This window comes from Rhinatrema bivittatum, chromosome 1 (assembly GCF_901001135.1).
Source record: "Rhinatrema bivittatum chromosome 1, aRhiBiv1.1, whole genome shotgun sequence".
Lineage (NCBI taxonomy): Eukaryota > Metazoa > Chordata > Amphibia > Gymnophiona > Rhinatrematidae > Rhinatrema > Rhinatrema bivittatum.
In genome coordinates this window covers 519,519,719-519,535,771 of record NC_042615.1, presented here as the reverse complement: position 1 = coordinate 519,535,771, position 16,053 = coordinate 519,519,719, and the positions used below count along the sequence as shown (strand labels likewise).

General features: G+C 41.7%; 1 protein-coding gene across 1 annotated transcript in view; it reads right to left on the bottom strand.

Moving 5' to 3' along the window:
* Positions 1-16,053, bottom strand: part of TRPM3 (transient receptor potential cation channel subfamily M member 3) — a 466,889-nt gene that overhangs the window by 429,348 nt on the left and 21,488 nt on the right. The window contains exon 4 of the mRNA XM_029615931.1: positions 4,951-5,164. Within this exon, the coding sequence (XP_029471791.1) occupies positions 4,951-5,164 (214 nt within the window). The remainder of the gene's footprint in view (positions 1-4,950; positions 5,165-16,053) is intronic.

Here is a 16,053-nt window from a genome sequence, read left to right as displayed (position 1 = left end):
GTCTGGAAGAGATTGTCCAGAGAGTGAAGAGAAGAACTGAGAGAACTGTCTTGGTTTTTGAGATTTTTGTATTTTTGAGATCCTGTAACTGTCTAAGGAGGATATCCTCCCCTCCTTTGGAAGGTCAGGAAGGTGCTGTGACTCCGTCCATCTAATTAAAAAGAGACTGCAGTAACCAGAGAGAAGAGAGAATTAATTGTGGATCTTTATTCTTGGTTTTTGGGAGGAATTCTTTTGGACTTTGAATATCTTTTGGGGTCGCTGCCACCTAAAGCCTCACTTTCTCATTAGAAAAATAGGAATAGGAGATTCCAGTCCTAGTAGGAGCCTGCTCTCTATCACTAAAGAGTTTTGGGGTTTTCCTAGTGTTTGCCACCCAAAGGGGCATTGACTCAGTTAACAGCCCTGAGAAAAGGCACTTTGGACTGTTCATTTTTGTATGAAGATTATATGGAGAAATTTTGTTGTACTTGGACCTTTTTGGATTCTGAACAATTTTTGTTGAATACCCAACCTGAATGTCCATTGTCTTTCAATTTTTGTTGAACACCCAACCAGAGTGTCTAGCGTCTTTCTTCAGAGTCAGAGGTACCCTAAAACAAGAACATTCTAAGAGTGAGTACATGTGGGCGTTCCAAGGTGGGGCCAAGGCTTACGCTCATAACTCCAAATTTTAAAAAAGCTGACCATGGCACTCGTCCGTGTGGTATCCACGTAACTTTACTGCTGGTCCTGATGAGGAGCAAATCTAGAGATCTTGCATTTTAGGGCTTTCAGCACAGCATGAAAGTTTGGCATCAAGTGGGGGACTTACAGGATGAAGAACCAGCGGGGTTTTGAAAACCTCAATATCAACTGGACAACTGTTGGACTAATTGGAAAAATCTGGATTTTCCCTCGCGCGAGCATGTTTTAATATCCACCTCCATATGCACGTAAAAGACGATAAAGCCCCTAGCGGAAGTATGCGCAGGACATTTGTTCTAGCCGCCTCTTAATATTACGCGCACACATATGCACAGCAGGGGGATTTTGAATGACACATGCATAGTTGTGCGCACAATATAAAATTGCATTGAATCTACGCTTGTGCACTATGTGCGTTTATGGGCATATGCGCATTCCTTTTAAAATCAGCCAGTATTGTTCCAAGACAGGCTTGGAATGGCAGTGGCAGCAGTGGTGCTGGTATCTTAAGAACTGGAATGGTAGGAGCAATCCAGAGCAATGCAGCGAGAAGGGTAGCTGTAACACTCCCAAAGGCATTTGCCAATTCTTGCACATTCACAGAGCGATGGAGCGAGTGGGCACCATGATGTAGCAAGGATGGCTTGGAGCGGTGACAGCAGAAGTTGGTTAATATTTTTTCAAAACTCGAAGGGTAGGAGGAGAGCAATGCAGTGAGCAGTGTGTAGCTGTAACACCTCCAAAGCTGTGGTGTTGTCAGTATCAGGTCCATATAGCATTTGTAAAATACCTATGCAGGTAGAAAATGTAGTATTCTTAGGGTCTGCAAAGTCTATTTGAAAATATTAAGAATCCTGAGCTTTTCTAAAACTGTTTTGATATGGTGGTAGGAGCATGGCATTCTACAGCTGGAAGTGTCAGGCTACAGGAGTTATGTTTAGAGAAAGACAGGCTTATGCAGAATATGTTAGGCCTCAGTGGATAAGGTGGAGCATGACATGCCACAGGCCATAGTGGTTATGACTGGAGCAAGACAGGCTTATGCAGGATATGTTAGGCCTCAGTGGAGAAAAGAAGGCAGAGGATCTGAGTGGAATTATGCCCCAGTTGTGTTTAGCAAACACCTCCACTGAGAAATGACTTCACTGACCTCCCCTGCCTGATTTGCCTCAGCAACTGTTTGGGGTGAAGCAGGCATGGGAAGTCAGTGGAGGCATTGCTCGGTAGTGGTGTTCGCCAGACACCATTGGGGCATGACCTCACTGCGATCCTCTGCCTCCTTTTCTCCAAACACCACCACTGAGGCCTAATGTATCCTGCATAAGCCTGTCTTGTTCCAACCATAACCACTGTGGCAAATCTGGAAACCCAAGCAAAGGCAGATTCATTTTCAGGAACATTAGTTTTTCCATCTAGTATGGTGACAGCCTAGAGTGAAAACACTCTTTCACTGGGCACACTCATTAGTGGGCAAGAGAGATAGCTCTGATCTACTCTAGCTAGGTCTGGCAAGATGCTGGACTTGTGGGACCAATGCACCAGCACATCTATGTCCATGTCCTTGTTTGAATCTGTGAGATAGCGGGTCACTAAGATTTGAGCTGCTGTCTCCATTGCTGGTGTGGAATTTGTGTCTTTCACAATCGCCTGGGAGAGAAGTGAGGAATGTTTCCATTTTACAATGGAGGAGGGAGTGCTAGGTGTCAATGTCAGAGTGCTGCTCTGACTTGCATTACTGTCTGACCTGAGCAATAATGGGGTTTCCTCCTCTGCTACATCCCTCCTCTGACTCAACATCTAGAACTCTAGTTGACAGACCTTTTTCTGTCAGCATGCTCTTCATATGTGTTAGATTGTTGGCCTGCAGTGTGAGTCTCTTTTTCACACGTGGCCGACATAATGTAGTGGGCATGTATACGGGGTTTCTGGTCAGAGGTCCTAGTCTCTCTGTCACCTGCTTTTCCGATGATGCTAGATAGCGCAGCACCTCAGCTCTCACTCCCTCTTCCTGTTGAACGCCCTCCAACTTTTCTAACAGGATGTTTACTATGGGGATGACATCTCACAAGGTGGTGCTTCTGGCACTTAGCTCCTCTCTGGCATCCTTAAAGGGCTTCAGGATTTTGGAGCCTGCATACCTATTCCCATTTCCTGAGACAGATCATGCAAGGGTGTCTGCTGCGCCATTAGCCTCTGCAGCATCATGAATGAGATGCTTTTGAGGCATCTCTAATTCCTCCTGCTTTTCATGGAGAAGCTCTCTTGCTTTCACACTTTGGTGGAAGTGATCAGCTATTTTCCTACACTTCTCTATTAAACCATGCATGTAGACATTCTCTGGCTCCCTAGACCCCAGCCCCAAGGCCTCCTTCACTGCTAGGTGGAGGGTGTGAGCAAAGCATTGTACACCTTGATATCCCCCGTTGAATACTGCCTTTACCATACTGGAGCCATTGTCAGTGACAAAGAACCCTGTATTTAGTCTTCTGGCTCTCTGATCCAGCTGCCTGCACTCAGGCATTTCTCTAATGGTTCCTAAAATATTGGCAGAGGTTTGGGCACTGTCCTCCAGGTAAGTGTGCAGCAAAGCCCACCCATGCCCTGTTACTTCATCCCCTGTGGAGCTGCTGCCTGCCCCTAACTCGGCCAGGTCCCACCAATGTACTGTCAGAGAGAGGAAGGAGTGTGAGACATTTATGGATGTCCAGATGTTGCTTGTGACATGCACACTGCTCCCCTGTGCCTTCCCCAGCAGCACCTGGATGCGACTATGGCAATGATTGTGCAAACTGGCGATGACCTTTCTGCTGAACGTGTTCCTGGAAGACACTTTATAGTTTGGCACTTAGAGCTGCAACAAATGCCTGAGACCCATGTTCTCCACTACCTGCAAGGTTGATCATCTAAAGTGATCATCTCACCGATAGTCCTAGTCACTACTTTGGATGTTGCCTGCCTCTTTCCCATGACAATTCCAATGAACACCTAATATGAAATTCCCTAGCACCTGCCACCTGGGGACCAAACAGGTGGGGCTTCAAAAACATTGAACATGTTTTCCAGACCTGGGGTTGAGTGCCAGGGACAGTGTTAAGCAGGCTTGTTGGCTGATTACATACTACATGTGCCACGAGTGGCTATCTAGGAACGGTGGCAGTTTAACTTGCTGGCCTCTTTGTTTTCTAGGGTTTGGGACTGGGGAGACATGAGCCATAGTTTCATAGTAAAATGCATTAAACTTGGTAATATGAAGTGGTCCTATCCATGACTGATGGCATCTAGTGACATATTCAATATTAGTCTAGCCATGGCATGCCTTACCTGTGATTTGCGCTTTGAGCTTCAAAACCAAATTATTACAGATGGCTTTTTCCTTGACTTTCTTTGTGGCCCTATACATGATTTAGTAGCACAAACTAGGGTGAGCATTGGTCAGGGCTTACCTGCTCAATGACAATATTCAGCTCCTTGGGGAAAAAAGTGCAGATAGCTGTACAAGGATCCCAAACAGATTAATCTGGAAGGGGGCAGTTCCTAATTCAGAATGATCTTCCATCCCTGGTATTTGTACTGTCATGAACACCCAGGAATCTTTGGTAACCAGGTCACAAAACGGGAAACCCCTGCTGATCTACCATGGCCTATCCCTGCTGAGATTTATCAGTTCAATATACTATTCAAAAGAGCATTGACAAAGATGAGCTTGGATCTGAAAGGGTTTGGAACCAACTCTTTCAGTAAAGGGGTGGCAACTTGCGTAGCTCAGTCCAGTTTCCATGTCACAACCATCAAGGGTAGGCAAGTATGGTCCTCGAGTACATAAATAGGTCTGTTTTTCAGGATATCAACAATGAATATTCATGATAGAGATTTGTATGCACTGCCTCCCTTGTATGCAAATACATTTTATGCATATTCATTGTGGATAGCATGGAAACCAGACCTGTGTTTGGCACTCAAGGACCATACTTGCCTACCCTTGATGGTTATGACATGGAAACTGGACTGCTGCGCAAATTGCTACTCCTTTACTGAAAGAGTTGGTTCCAAGCCCTAGCTGAATTTGTACAGATAACTGTCTGCACAAATGGCTACCCTAAATCTAACTGCACAAGTTTTGTGCAGTTAGATTTAACCAGATATTCAACCGCACACGTAACCAGTTAAGTGCAGCTGAACATGCAGATAAAGTTAACTGAATAATCTTGCCCACTCTACTGCTGCTGAATATCGACCCCTTAATTTCTAAGTGTTTGTGCTTACCCGTGTTCACTCCTCCAGTGAATATCCATGCACCTGTTGTCATGGCAGCTTTAATTAGGCCTTTTCCAAAAACTTGTTTGAGTTTTGGCTGAAGCTCAAAGTTTTGTAGACCTCCATGAACGGAGATGAGAAGCTTGGGAAGCTCAAGTTGCCACTCCTTGGTCATAAGGTGAAGAAGAAGATCAGGCTTTGTATCGAAGGAGACACGCACGTACTGCAGACAGAACAGAAATAAAAAATCAAACACATTTATCTTTGTTCATGGCTATATTTTATTAAAGTTGAAACTTGTTTCCAAAGAAATTCTAATTCATTATAACTTGGGTAATCTTATATTACTTAAAAACAGGATTCATAATTTTTACTTAAGATAATTTTCTGGTAAAGTAGTTGTAGCATAAACCAGTACAATTAATTGGTTGTAGTGTAAAACAGTACGTACAAGAATATGAATGGATATAGCTCTTCCTCAATGAGATGTCAGCCAGAAGATGGTTGTGGTGTCCTAACTAGATACCTATTATTTTTAGGGATGTGCACTGAATTTCTTTTCATGTTGTTTTCGTTTCGGGTTGTTATCTGTTTGATTTCAATTTTAAAATGGTTCAAGAGGTGTTTATTTCGGATTTCCCTAATTTCAGAGTTAGTGCGTACAAACTGGATGTTAGTGCGCACTAACTAGTTTTCCTAATTTTGGAGTTAAAAAGTGCCAAATTGGGGAGAAGTTCATTAGCTAGAGGTATGGTTTTGCATTCCCATTGGCTGTCTCCTTAGTTACTTGTTTGTGTTGCCAAGGTTGCAAGGTGGTGTTTGTGGGGGATGGCCACTGCCTGGTAACAAGTGTAAACAACAAGTTCTAGTCAGCAAAAAGTTCTAGTCAGCAAAAGCATGTAATGCAAACGCATATTTACAATTTGCCAGTCCCTTTGTATTTTAGGAAAGGGGACATGGCATTTTGGGATATGCATAATTTGAATTCCACTGGTGTGAGTCAGTGTGTTTGGGTTCGGGGGAGGGATAACAATTTTGTTGCCAATGTCTATTTTGTTGAAAACAAACACACATCCCTAATTATTTTCCCACTCCCCACTTCAATGCTCTTTAGATAGAATGCCATTTAGACAAGTCAAGCAATACTATTCTAGGAGGGTTGCAGAAGAAAGAAGAAATATGCTATTTGTGCAAAAAATGTTCCTCTTTGAAGTGCACTGATTGTCAGGAGTAAGGGAAATGCAAAGTGTGCAATGGAAACAAGACTATTTGAGGTAGACATTCAAAAGTCAATTAGATAGATAGTTGACCATCTAAATGGCACGTTTTGGCATATTCAGCTTCTTATCTGGTTAGATTTTAGCCGGATTAGTCATTATCCGGCTAAAATCTAGAACATAAGAACATAAAATATGCCATACTGGGTCAGAGCAAGGGTCCTTCTAGCCCAGTATCCTGTTTCCAACAGTGGCCAATCTAAGTCACAAGTATCTGGCAAGTACCCAAACATTAGATAAATCACAAGCTACTATTGCTTATTAATTACCATCATAGCAGTTTATGAATTTATCCTCTAGGAACTTATCCAAACCTTTTTTAAACCCTGTTACACTAACTTCTTTAACCACATCCTCTGGCAATGAATTCCAGAGCTTAACTATGTGCTGAGTGAAAAATAATTTTCTTCAATTTGTTTTAAATGAGCTACTTGCTAACTTCATGGACTGCCCCCTGGTCCTTCTACTATCTGAGAGAGTAAATAGCTAATTTACATTAACTTGTTCAAGTCCTTTCATGATTTTTTTAGACATTTATCATATCCTCCCTCAGTCGTCTCTTCTCCAAACTGAACAGCCCTAACTTCTTTAGCCTTTCCTCATAGGGCAGCCGTTCCATGCCCCTTATCATTTTGGTTGCCTTTCTCTGCACTTTCTTCAGTGCAGCTATATCCTTTTTGAAATGCAGTGACCAGAACTGCACACAGTATTCAAGGTGCGGTCTCACCATTGAGTGATATAGAGGAATTATAACATCATCTGTTTTATTTTCCATTACCTTCTTAATAATTCCTAACATTCTGTTTGCTTTTTTGATTGCCACAGCACACTGAGCTGACGATTTCAATGTATTATCCACTATGATACCTAGATCTCTTTCCTGGGTAGTAACTCCTAAGATAGACCCTAACATTGTGTAACTACAGCAAGTAACAAGTATGCATCACTTGCACTTTTCCACATTAAGAACATAAGAACATGCCATACTGGGTCAGACCAAGGGTCCATCAAGCCCAGCATCCTGTTTCCAACAGTGGCCAATCCAGGCCATAAGAACCTGGCAAGTACCCAAAAACTAAGTCTATTCCATGTTACCATTGCTAGTAATAGCGGTGGTTATTATCTAAGTCAACTTAATTAATAGCAGGTAATGGACTTCTCCTCCAAGAACTTGGTTAGTGCAGCGATACTAACTGCACTAACCACATCTTCTGGCAACAAATTCCAGAGTTTAATTGTGCGTTGAGTAAAAAAGAACTTTCTCCGATTAGTTTTAAATGTGCCACATGCTAACTTCATGGAGTGCCCCCTAGTCTTTTCTATTATCCGAAAGAGTAAAAAACCAATTCACATCTACCTGTTCTAGACCTCTCATGATTTTAAACACCTCTATCATATCCCCCCTCAGCCGTCTCTTCTCCAAGCTGAAAAGTTCTAACCTCTTTATTCTTTCCTCATAGGGGAGCTGTTCCATTCCCTTTATCATTTTGGTCGCCCTTCTCTGTACTTTCTCCATTGCAATTATATCTTTTTTGAGATGCGGCGAACAGAACTGTACACAGTATTTAAAGTGCGGTCTCACCATGGAGCGAAACAGAGGCATTATGACATTTTCCGTTTTATTCACCATTCCCTTTCTAATAATTCCCAACATTCTGTTTGCTTTTTTGACTGCCGCAGCACACTGAACTGACGATTTCAATGTGTTATTCACTATGATGCCTAGATCTCTTTCTTGGGTAGTAGCACCTAATATGGAACCAAACATTGTGTAACTATAGCATGGATTATTTTTCCCTATATGCATCACCTTGCACTTGTCCAATTAAATTTCATCTGCCATTTTGATGCCCAATTTTCCAGCCTCACAAGGTCTTCCTGCAATTTATCACAATCTGCTTGTGATTTAACTACTCTGAACAATTTTGTATCATCTGCAAATTTGATTACCTCACTCGTCGTATTTCTTTCCAGATCATTTATAATTATATTGAAAAATAAGGGTCCCAATACAGATCCCTGAGGCACTCCACTGCCCACACCCTTCCACTGAGAAAATTGTCCATTTAATCCTACTCTCTGTTTCCTGTCTTTTAGCCAGTTTGTAATCCACGAAAGGACATCACCACCTATCCCATGACTTTTTATTTTTCCTAGAAGCCTCTCATGATGAACTTTGTCAAATGCCTTCTGAAAATCCAAGTACACTAACAGGTTCACCTTTATCCACATGTTTATTAACTCCTTCAAAAAAGCGAAGCAGATTTGTGAGGCAAGACTTGCCTTGGGTAAAGCCATGCTGACTTTGTTCCATTAAACCATGTCTTTCTATATGTTCTGTGATTCTGATGTTTAGAATACTTTCTACTATTTTTCCTGACACTGAAGTCAGGCTAACTGGTCTGTAGTTTCCCGAATCGCCCCTGGAGCCCTTTTTAAATATTGGGGTTACATTTGCTATCCTCCAGTTCCATTTGGAAGCCCAATCTTCCAGGCTTGCAAGGTCCTTCTGCAATTCATCACAGTCTGCTTGAGATTTAACTACTCTGCATAATTTTGTGTCATCCACAAATTTGATCACCTCACTCGATGTACCCCATTCCAGATCATTTATAAATACATTAAAATGTACCGATCCAAGTACAGATCCCTGAGACAGTCCATTTTTTACCTTTTTCCACTGTGAAAACTGATCATTTAATCCTTCTCTCTGTTTCCTGTCTTTTAACCAACTTGCAATCCACAAAAGGATATTGCCTCCTATCCCATGAATGTTTAGTTTTCTTAGAAGCCTTTCATGTGGGACTTTGTCAAACGCCTTCTGAAAATCCAAATACACTACATCTACCGGTTCACCCTTGTCCACATGTTTATTCACCTCTTTAAAAAATGTAGGAGATTTGTGAGGCAAGACTTCCCTTAGGTAAATCCATGCTGGCTGTGTGCCATCAAACCATGTCTATTTAAATGTTTTGTGATTTTATTCTTTCTAACAGTTTCCACGATTTTTCCCAGCATGAAGTCAGGTTCACCAGTCTATAGTTTCCTGGATCACCCCTGGATCCCTTTTTAAATATAGGGGTTACATTGGCCATCTTCCTGTCTTCAGGTATATTGGATGATTTTAATGATAGCTTACAAATTTTTACTAATAGGTCTGAAATTTCAATTTTTAGTTCTTTCAGAACCCTGGGGTGTATACCATCTGGTTCAGGTGATTTACTGCTCTGTAGTTTGTCAATCAGCTCTACCACATTTTCTAGGTTCATCGTGATTTGGTTCAGTTGATCTGAATCACCCATGAAAACCTTCTCCAAAATGGATCTCTCTCCAACATCCTCTTCAGTAAACAGAAACACTGAAGCAAAGAATCATTTAATCTTTTCATGATGGCCTTATCTTCTCTAAGTGCACTTTTAACCCCTTGATCATCCCACAGTCCAACCTTGCAGGCTTTCTGCTTCAGACATATTTTTAAAAGTTTTTTTGTGAGTTTTTGCCTTTATGGCCAACTTCTTTTCAAATTTTCTCTTAGCCTGTCTTACCATGTCTTACATTTAACTTGGTAATGCTTATGATTATCCTATTTTCTTCTGATGGATCCTTCTTCCAATTTTTGAATGAAGATCTTTTGGCTAAAATAGCTTCTTTCACTTCATCTTTTAACCATGCCAGTAATCGTTTTGCCTTCCTTCCACCTTTCTTAATGCATGGAATACATCTGTGCTTCTAGGATGGTATTTTTTTTAACAATGTCCAAGCCTGTTGCACACTTTTTACCTTTGTAACTGCAAATTTCAGTTTTTTCTAACTATTTTCTTATTTTATCAAAGTTTCCCTTTTGAAAATTTAGCACTAGAGCCATGGATTTACATACTGTTCCCCTTCCAGTCACTAATTCAAACCTGATCATATTATGATCACTATTGCCAAGTGGTCCCACTACTGTTACCTCTCTCTCCAAATCTTGTGCTCTACTGAGCATTAGATCTAAAATTGTTCCTTCTTTCATTGGTTCCTGAACCAATTGCTCCATAAAACTGTCTTTTATTCCATCCAGGAACTTTATCTCTCTAGCACGCCCTGATGTTTCACTTACCCAGTCCATATTGGGGTAATTGAAATCTGTATCAATTAGTCCAATGTACAACGAAACAACAGTATACCTATAACAATCACGTTGTATCAATCAAGTTTTTATAATTTTTGTGAAAATTAATTTGTGAATCAATTTATCTTAATATATTGGACCTTTTTATCGCTATGGGTCTTTCTAATCATCGGTCCATAACCTATATATATTTTTTTTGTATTTGAAAATTTTTGCTTTTAATTATTTCTTGGTTTTTTTTTTATAAAAAATGTGGAAAAAGTACTTCCCTTAAATGGCGCTGCCACGCTTCAAAAGTCCAAGGTCCGGAGTTAAGAATGCAAGTCCGATGTGGCCACGTTTCGCGGGCTGCTGCTTCAGGGACTGCACTGGACAGTTCACAATGTGAAGTATTCTCCGGTCGGTGCTCGTCGGGTTAAGTGTGTTAGTGATTCCACATAACTTCCCAAGTTTTATTCGAGATCTGAGCTGACAAGAGGAAATGGCAGCAAGGTCTGAGAAAATTTAATCTGGACCTCGAAAAAAAGTTGGGAAGTTATATGGAATTACTGACACACTTAACCTGACAAGCACCGACCGGAAAATATTTCACATTGTGAACTGTCCAGTGCAGTCCCTGAAGCAGCAGCCCACGAAACATGGACACATCGGACTTGCATTCTTAACTCCGGACCTTGGACTTTTGAAGCGTGACAGCGCCATTTAAGGGAAGTATTTTTTCCACATTTCTTTTATAAAAAAAACAAGAAATAATTAAAAGCAAAAATTTGCAAATATAAAAATATATATATAGGTTATGGACCAATCATTAAAAAGACCCATAATGGTAAAAATTACAAGTTACATACTTGCAAACCGCGGGTATTATAAAGGTCCAATATATTAAGATAAATTGATTCACAAGTTAATGTTCACAAAAATTATAAAAACTTGATTGATACGTGATTGTTATAGGTAATTGAAATCTCCCATTATTACTGCACTACCAGTTTGGTTAGCTTCCTTAATTTCTGTTAGTATTTCATTGTCCATCTCACCATTTTGGCCAGGTGGAGGTAGTATACTCCTATCACTATTCTCTTCCCCAACACACAAGGGATTTCTACCCATAAAGATTCAATTCTGCATTTAGTCTCATGCAGGATGTTTATCCTGTTAGACTCTATGCCATCCCGGACATAAAGTGCTACACCGCCTCCTGGGTGCTCCTCTCTGTCATTGCAATATAATTTGTACCCCGGTATAGCACTGTCCCATTGGTTGTCCTCCTTCCACCATGTCTCTGAGATGCCAATTAAGTCTATTGTCATCATTAACTGCTATATACTCTAATTCTCCCATCTTACTTCTTAGACTTCTGGCATTAACATACAAACATTTCAAAGTGAGTTTGTTGTTTGTATTTACATTCTGCTTTTCAGTTGACAGGGATAATTTGGAATCTTTTGGCTCAGGTGAGTTTTTAATTATAGGCACTTGGTCTACTTTTCTTATTATTGAAACCTCTCTTTGGGATGCTCTAACTCTAATGCGTCATTAGTATCCTTTGAAGATATCTCCCTCCAAACCATGTGCTGCTGAGCGACTGTCGGCTTTCCCCTTTGTTCTAGTTTAAAAGCTGCTTTATCTCTTTTTTAAAGGTTAGCACCAGCAGTCTGGTTCCACTCTGGTTATTCAAACTGTATATGCATAACTAAAGATTCAAAATGTATCCTTTGTAGATGTATCCATGCAATAGAGTGCCTATACCAGGAGATAGAGCAGCTTGATAAAAAAGTCCAAAAAAAAACAAAACAGAAGTCGGTCTAGCATAGCCACAGATGTGAAAAAAACAAAACAAGACTGATGCCTTGGAAAATTAAATATTTATTCTAATTGATCCAGATTAAAAAATGAGAGTGCCCGACTCTGGCCGAGTTTTGCCTTTTCGGCTGCATCAGGGGCTCAGTCATCCAGATTATACAAATGTATTTAACCTTCACATTTGCATAAAGATGTCAGTGTCTACTGCTTATGATCAGAAAAACACTATCTCAAAAGTCACTTTTCATTCGTGTCTCATAAAAATCTCAATTTCTTTTCCTTTTCCTCCATGTACATGAAAGTGTACTGCCGCCCAAAGGAAAACAGTTTCTGGCTAACTTTAGACCTCCTATTAAGCAGGTCTAAAGTTAGCTGGTTGTTTTATCTGGCTAACTTTACATTTTTCTGGGTATATTCAGCAGCACAGCTGCACCACTGAATATCCTGGCTAAGTTAGCTGGACAAGTCTTAACCGGTGTGATGTAGTGCAGCACTGCCGAGAGCAGGAACTAACAAGACACCATAAGGTGGTAGGTAATACCAGAGCCAGACAGCAGGGGGCCCATGTGAAGATGAGAAAGACTACACTTCCCAGGTTCCCTGAACCGGCACCTGACCCCTGGCTGGAAAGTGAGCAGGAACAGGTGGAGGAAATAGGGACTGATCCCTATGACTCAGCAGAGTCCATGGAAGCTGAGGAAGAGGGTGTGCTGCCGTGCTGGAGCTGGTCACAAAAGCCCGGCGCCTCAGAGTCAGAGAGGAGGAGATGGAGGTAAGCTGGGGAGAGGAAAGCTCCAGCTGTTCCTCTATGGAGGTGGAATAACCAGGAGGTTGGGGGATGGTAAATCCTGTGTTGTTAAATGGGTGTATGATAAAGGTTGGAAGGGAATTATGATTTGAAAGGCTGTTTAACTCTGGGCTTCTTAAGGAGAACCTAAGCGGTTAGGCTTGGGGGCTTGTAAGGACAACCAGGCATTATTACAGGACTGCAGCCGGTGAGGCTACAGGACCACATTAAACCCTTTTTGATAAAGACCTTTTTCTGTGTACTGGAGGAGTCCATAGCAGCGGTGTGCAGGAGCTGTACGAGTGGACAGACAGTGGTGTATGAGCGGAGAGGGATTCCTGAAGCCCAGCAAGGTCCACACCGACTGCTGAGCGGAGGGGCGTGATCGTGACACCGGCTAACTTAGAGGTAGATTTTAAAAGCATTGCTTGTGCAAAAATGGCCACATATGCATGTATGCAGGCTGTGTACGAGCAACACAAATTTTAAGAAGCTGCAAAGTATGCGCCTACATACCCATGCTTGCATCAAGAATAAGGCGGTGAAAGGGGGCGGGGCATGGGCATTCTGGGGCAGGGCTAAGACATGCAAGCAACTCCAAATTTTAAAAAAGCAGACCATGGCGTGTCTGTATGTTATCCGCGTAACTTTACTGCCGGTCCTGATGAGGAGCAAGTCTAGAGATCTCGAGCTTTAGGACTTTCAGCCCAGCATGAAGGTTTGGGGTCAAGTGGGGGGGGGGGGCTTGCAGGATGAAGAACCAGAGGGGTCTTGAAGGTTTTAATATGAACTGGACAAAACTGGTGGACTGATTGGAAAAACTAGTTTTTCCCTCAGGAGAGCATATTTTAAAATCCTTCTGCATATGCGCGTAAAAACCTCTAAAGCCCTGGCGGAAATATACGCGAGACATTTACTCGAGCCACCTCTTAAGATTACGTGCACACGCATATGTGCGGCAGGGGGATTTTAAAAGATACATGTGTGTTTGGGCACGATCTAAAATTGTGGCGTATCTGAGCTTGCGTGCCAATACTCGTGTTTATGGGCGCATGCGTGCTCCTTTTAAAATTAACCAGTTTCTTACAGGCTATGTCTGAATATGGACCTCCGCCTTTCTAATTTGTACTGTAACATTTATGCCAGCCCTCCCAAACCTCTATAGAATAGCCTCTTATCTTCAGTATAGGTACACAAGTGTTCTGTTTTTCTTTTATTTATCCATTTTTAATTGATTCCTTAGGATTTGGTGTGCATAAGTGTTTTGAACCCATTCAAATCAGGCAGTGTGTGGTAATTGAAGTAGTTGGGGCTTCTTACTCTTAATTCTCAGGAATATCAAAGCATGAGCATGCTCATTGTGCTTCTTCCACACAATTCCAGATGTTGGTGATATCAGGAGAGTGACACCATGTATCAGGAAAGGGATAATGAGAGTCTTGCAAATTGTAATGAAGCTGATGAATGAATTACATGATCCTCTGCAGGGATCAGTCAAAATAGGGCTTATACTTGGCTCTTGAAGTACATTTTTAATAAGATGTGAGTATTTTTATTCATTGAGCTTCATGAATATCTTTTAACAACACATTTTCCTTAGTCCTGATTTTCTGTGAATAAAACCTATGAGATCGATAATCAGTGGGCTAGTCACTGGAAAAGTTACCTACGGAACATTTATCTGGTATATACCCAAATAAATGTTCCACTGAATAAACCTAGATACGGTTATCTAGGTACTTTTAGGGCAGGTATTTTTCCGACCAGACTTACTCGGCTAACTTTAGCTGAGTAGTGCTGAATAGGGATGTGAATCGTGTCCTCGATCGTCTTAACGATCGATTTCGGCTGGGAGGGGGAGGGAATCGTATTGTTGCCGTTTGGGGGGGTAAAATATCATGAAAAATCGTGAAAAATCGTGAAAAATCAAAAAAACGTAAAATCGCAAAACCGGCACATTAAAACCCCCTAAAACCCACCCCCGACCCTTTAAATTAAATCCCCCACCCTCCCGAACCCCCCCCAAATGACTTAAATAACCTGCGGGTCCAGCGGCGGTCCGGAACGGCAGCGGTCCGGAACGGGCTCCTGCTACTGAATCTTGTTGTCTTCAGCCGGCGCCATTTTCCAAAATGGCGCCGAAAAATGGCGGCGGCCATAGACGAACACGATTGGATGGCAGGAGGTCCTTCCGGACCCCCGCTGGACTTTTGGCAAGTCTTGTGGGGGTCAGGAGGCCCCCCCCAAGCTGGCCAAAAGTTCCTGGAGGTCCAGCGGGGGTCAGGGAGCGATTTCCCGCCGCGAATCGTTTTCGTACGGAAAATGGCGCCGGCAGGAGATCGACTGCAGGAGGTCGTTCAGCGAGGCGCCGGAACCCTCGCTGAACGACCTCCTGTCGGGGGTGGGTTTTAGGGGGTTTTAGTGTGCCGGCTCACGATTCTAACGATTTATAATGATAAATCGTTAGAATCTCTATTGTATTGTGTTCCATAACGGTTTAAGACGATATTAAAATTATCGGACGATAATTTTAATCGTCCTAAAACGATTCACATCCCTAGTGCTGAATGCTAGCTGAGTACCAGCTAAAATTTAACCATGCACATAGACTGTCTCCATTACTACCTCTTTTTATTTGGCTATATTTTGTTCAGGCAATCAATTACCCTGACAAAATTTATCTGGAGAGCAGGGGGAATATTCAAACCTCAGATTTAGTTCAGATAACTTGAAAAGATACCCAGAGAAACCCTTTGAATATCAATGTTTATATTGCTCCCTTTCTATTTGAAACCCCTCAAACTTCATTCATATTGAGCAGCAAAGTTTGGTAGCTGTAATTGCAGGTTAGTATAAGAATATGCTGTAAAGCTACAGTGGCAAACCATATTCAAGAGAAGTATATGTGCTTAAGGACTGGAATAATTTACCTAAGGCAGTGGCAGAATATTTATCATTGGAGGAAAACATTTCTGTGGGATGGTTTAGGTACAACTGATCCTTTTGTTGGCAGGGGCATGAACTAAATGACCTATTAAGATCCCTTCTGGGCCTATTTGCTAGAATTCTAGGAGTCATAAGCAAGTAGTAATTGGGCCAACCCTTGATTTTACTTAATTTATAATATTTTTATT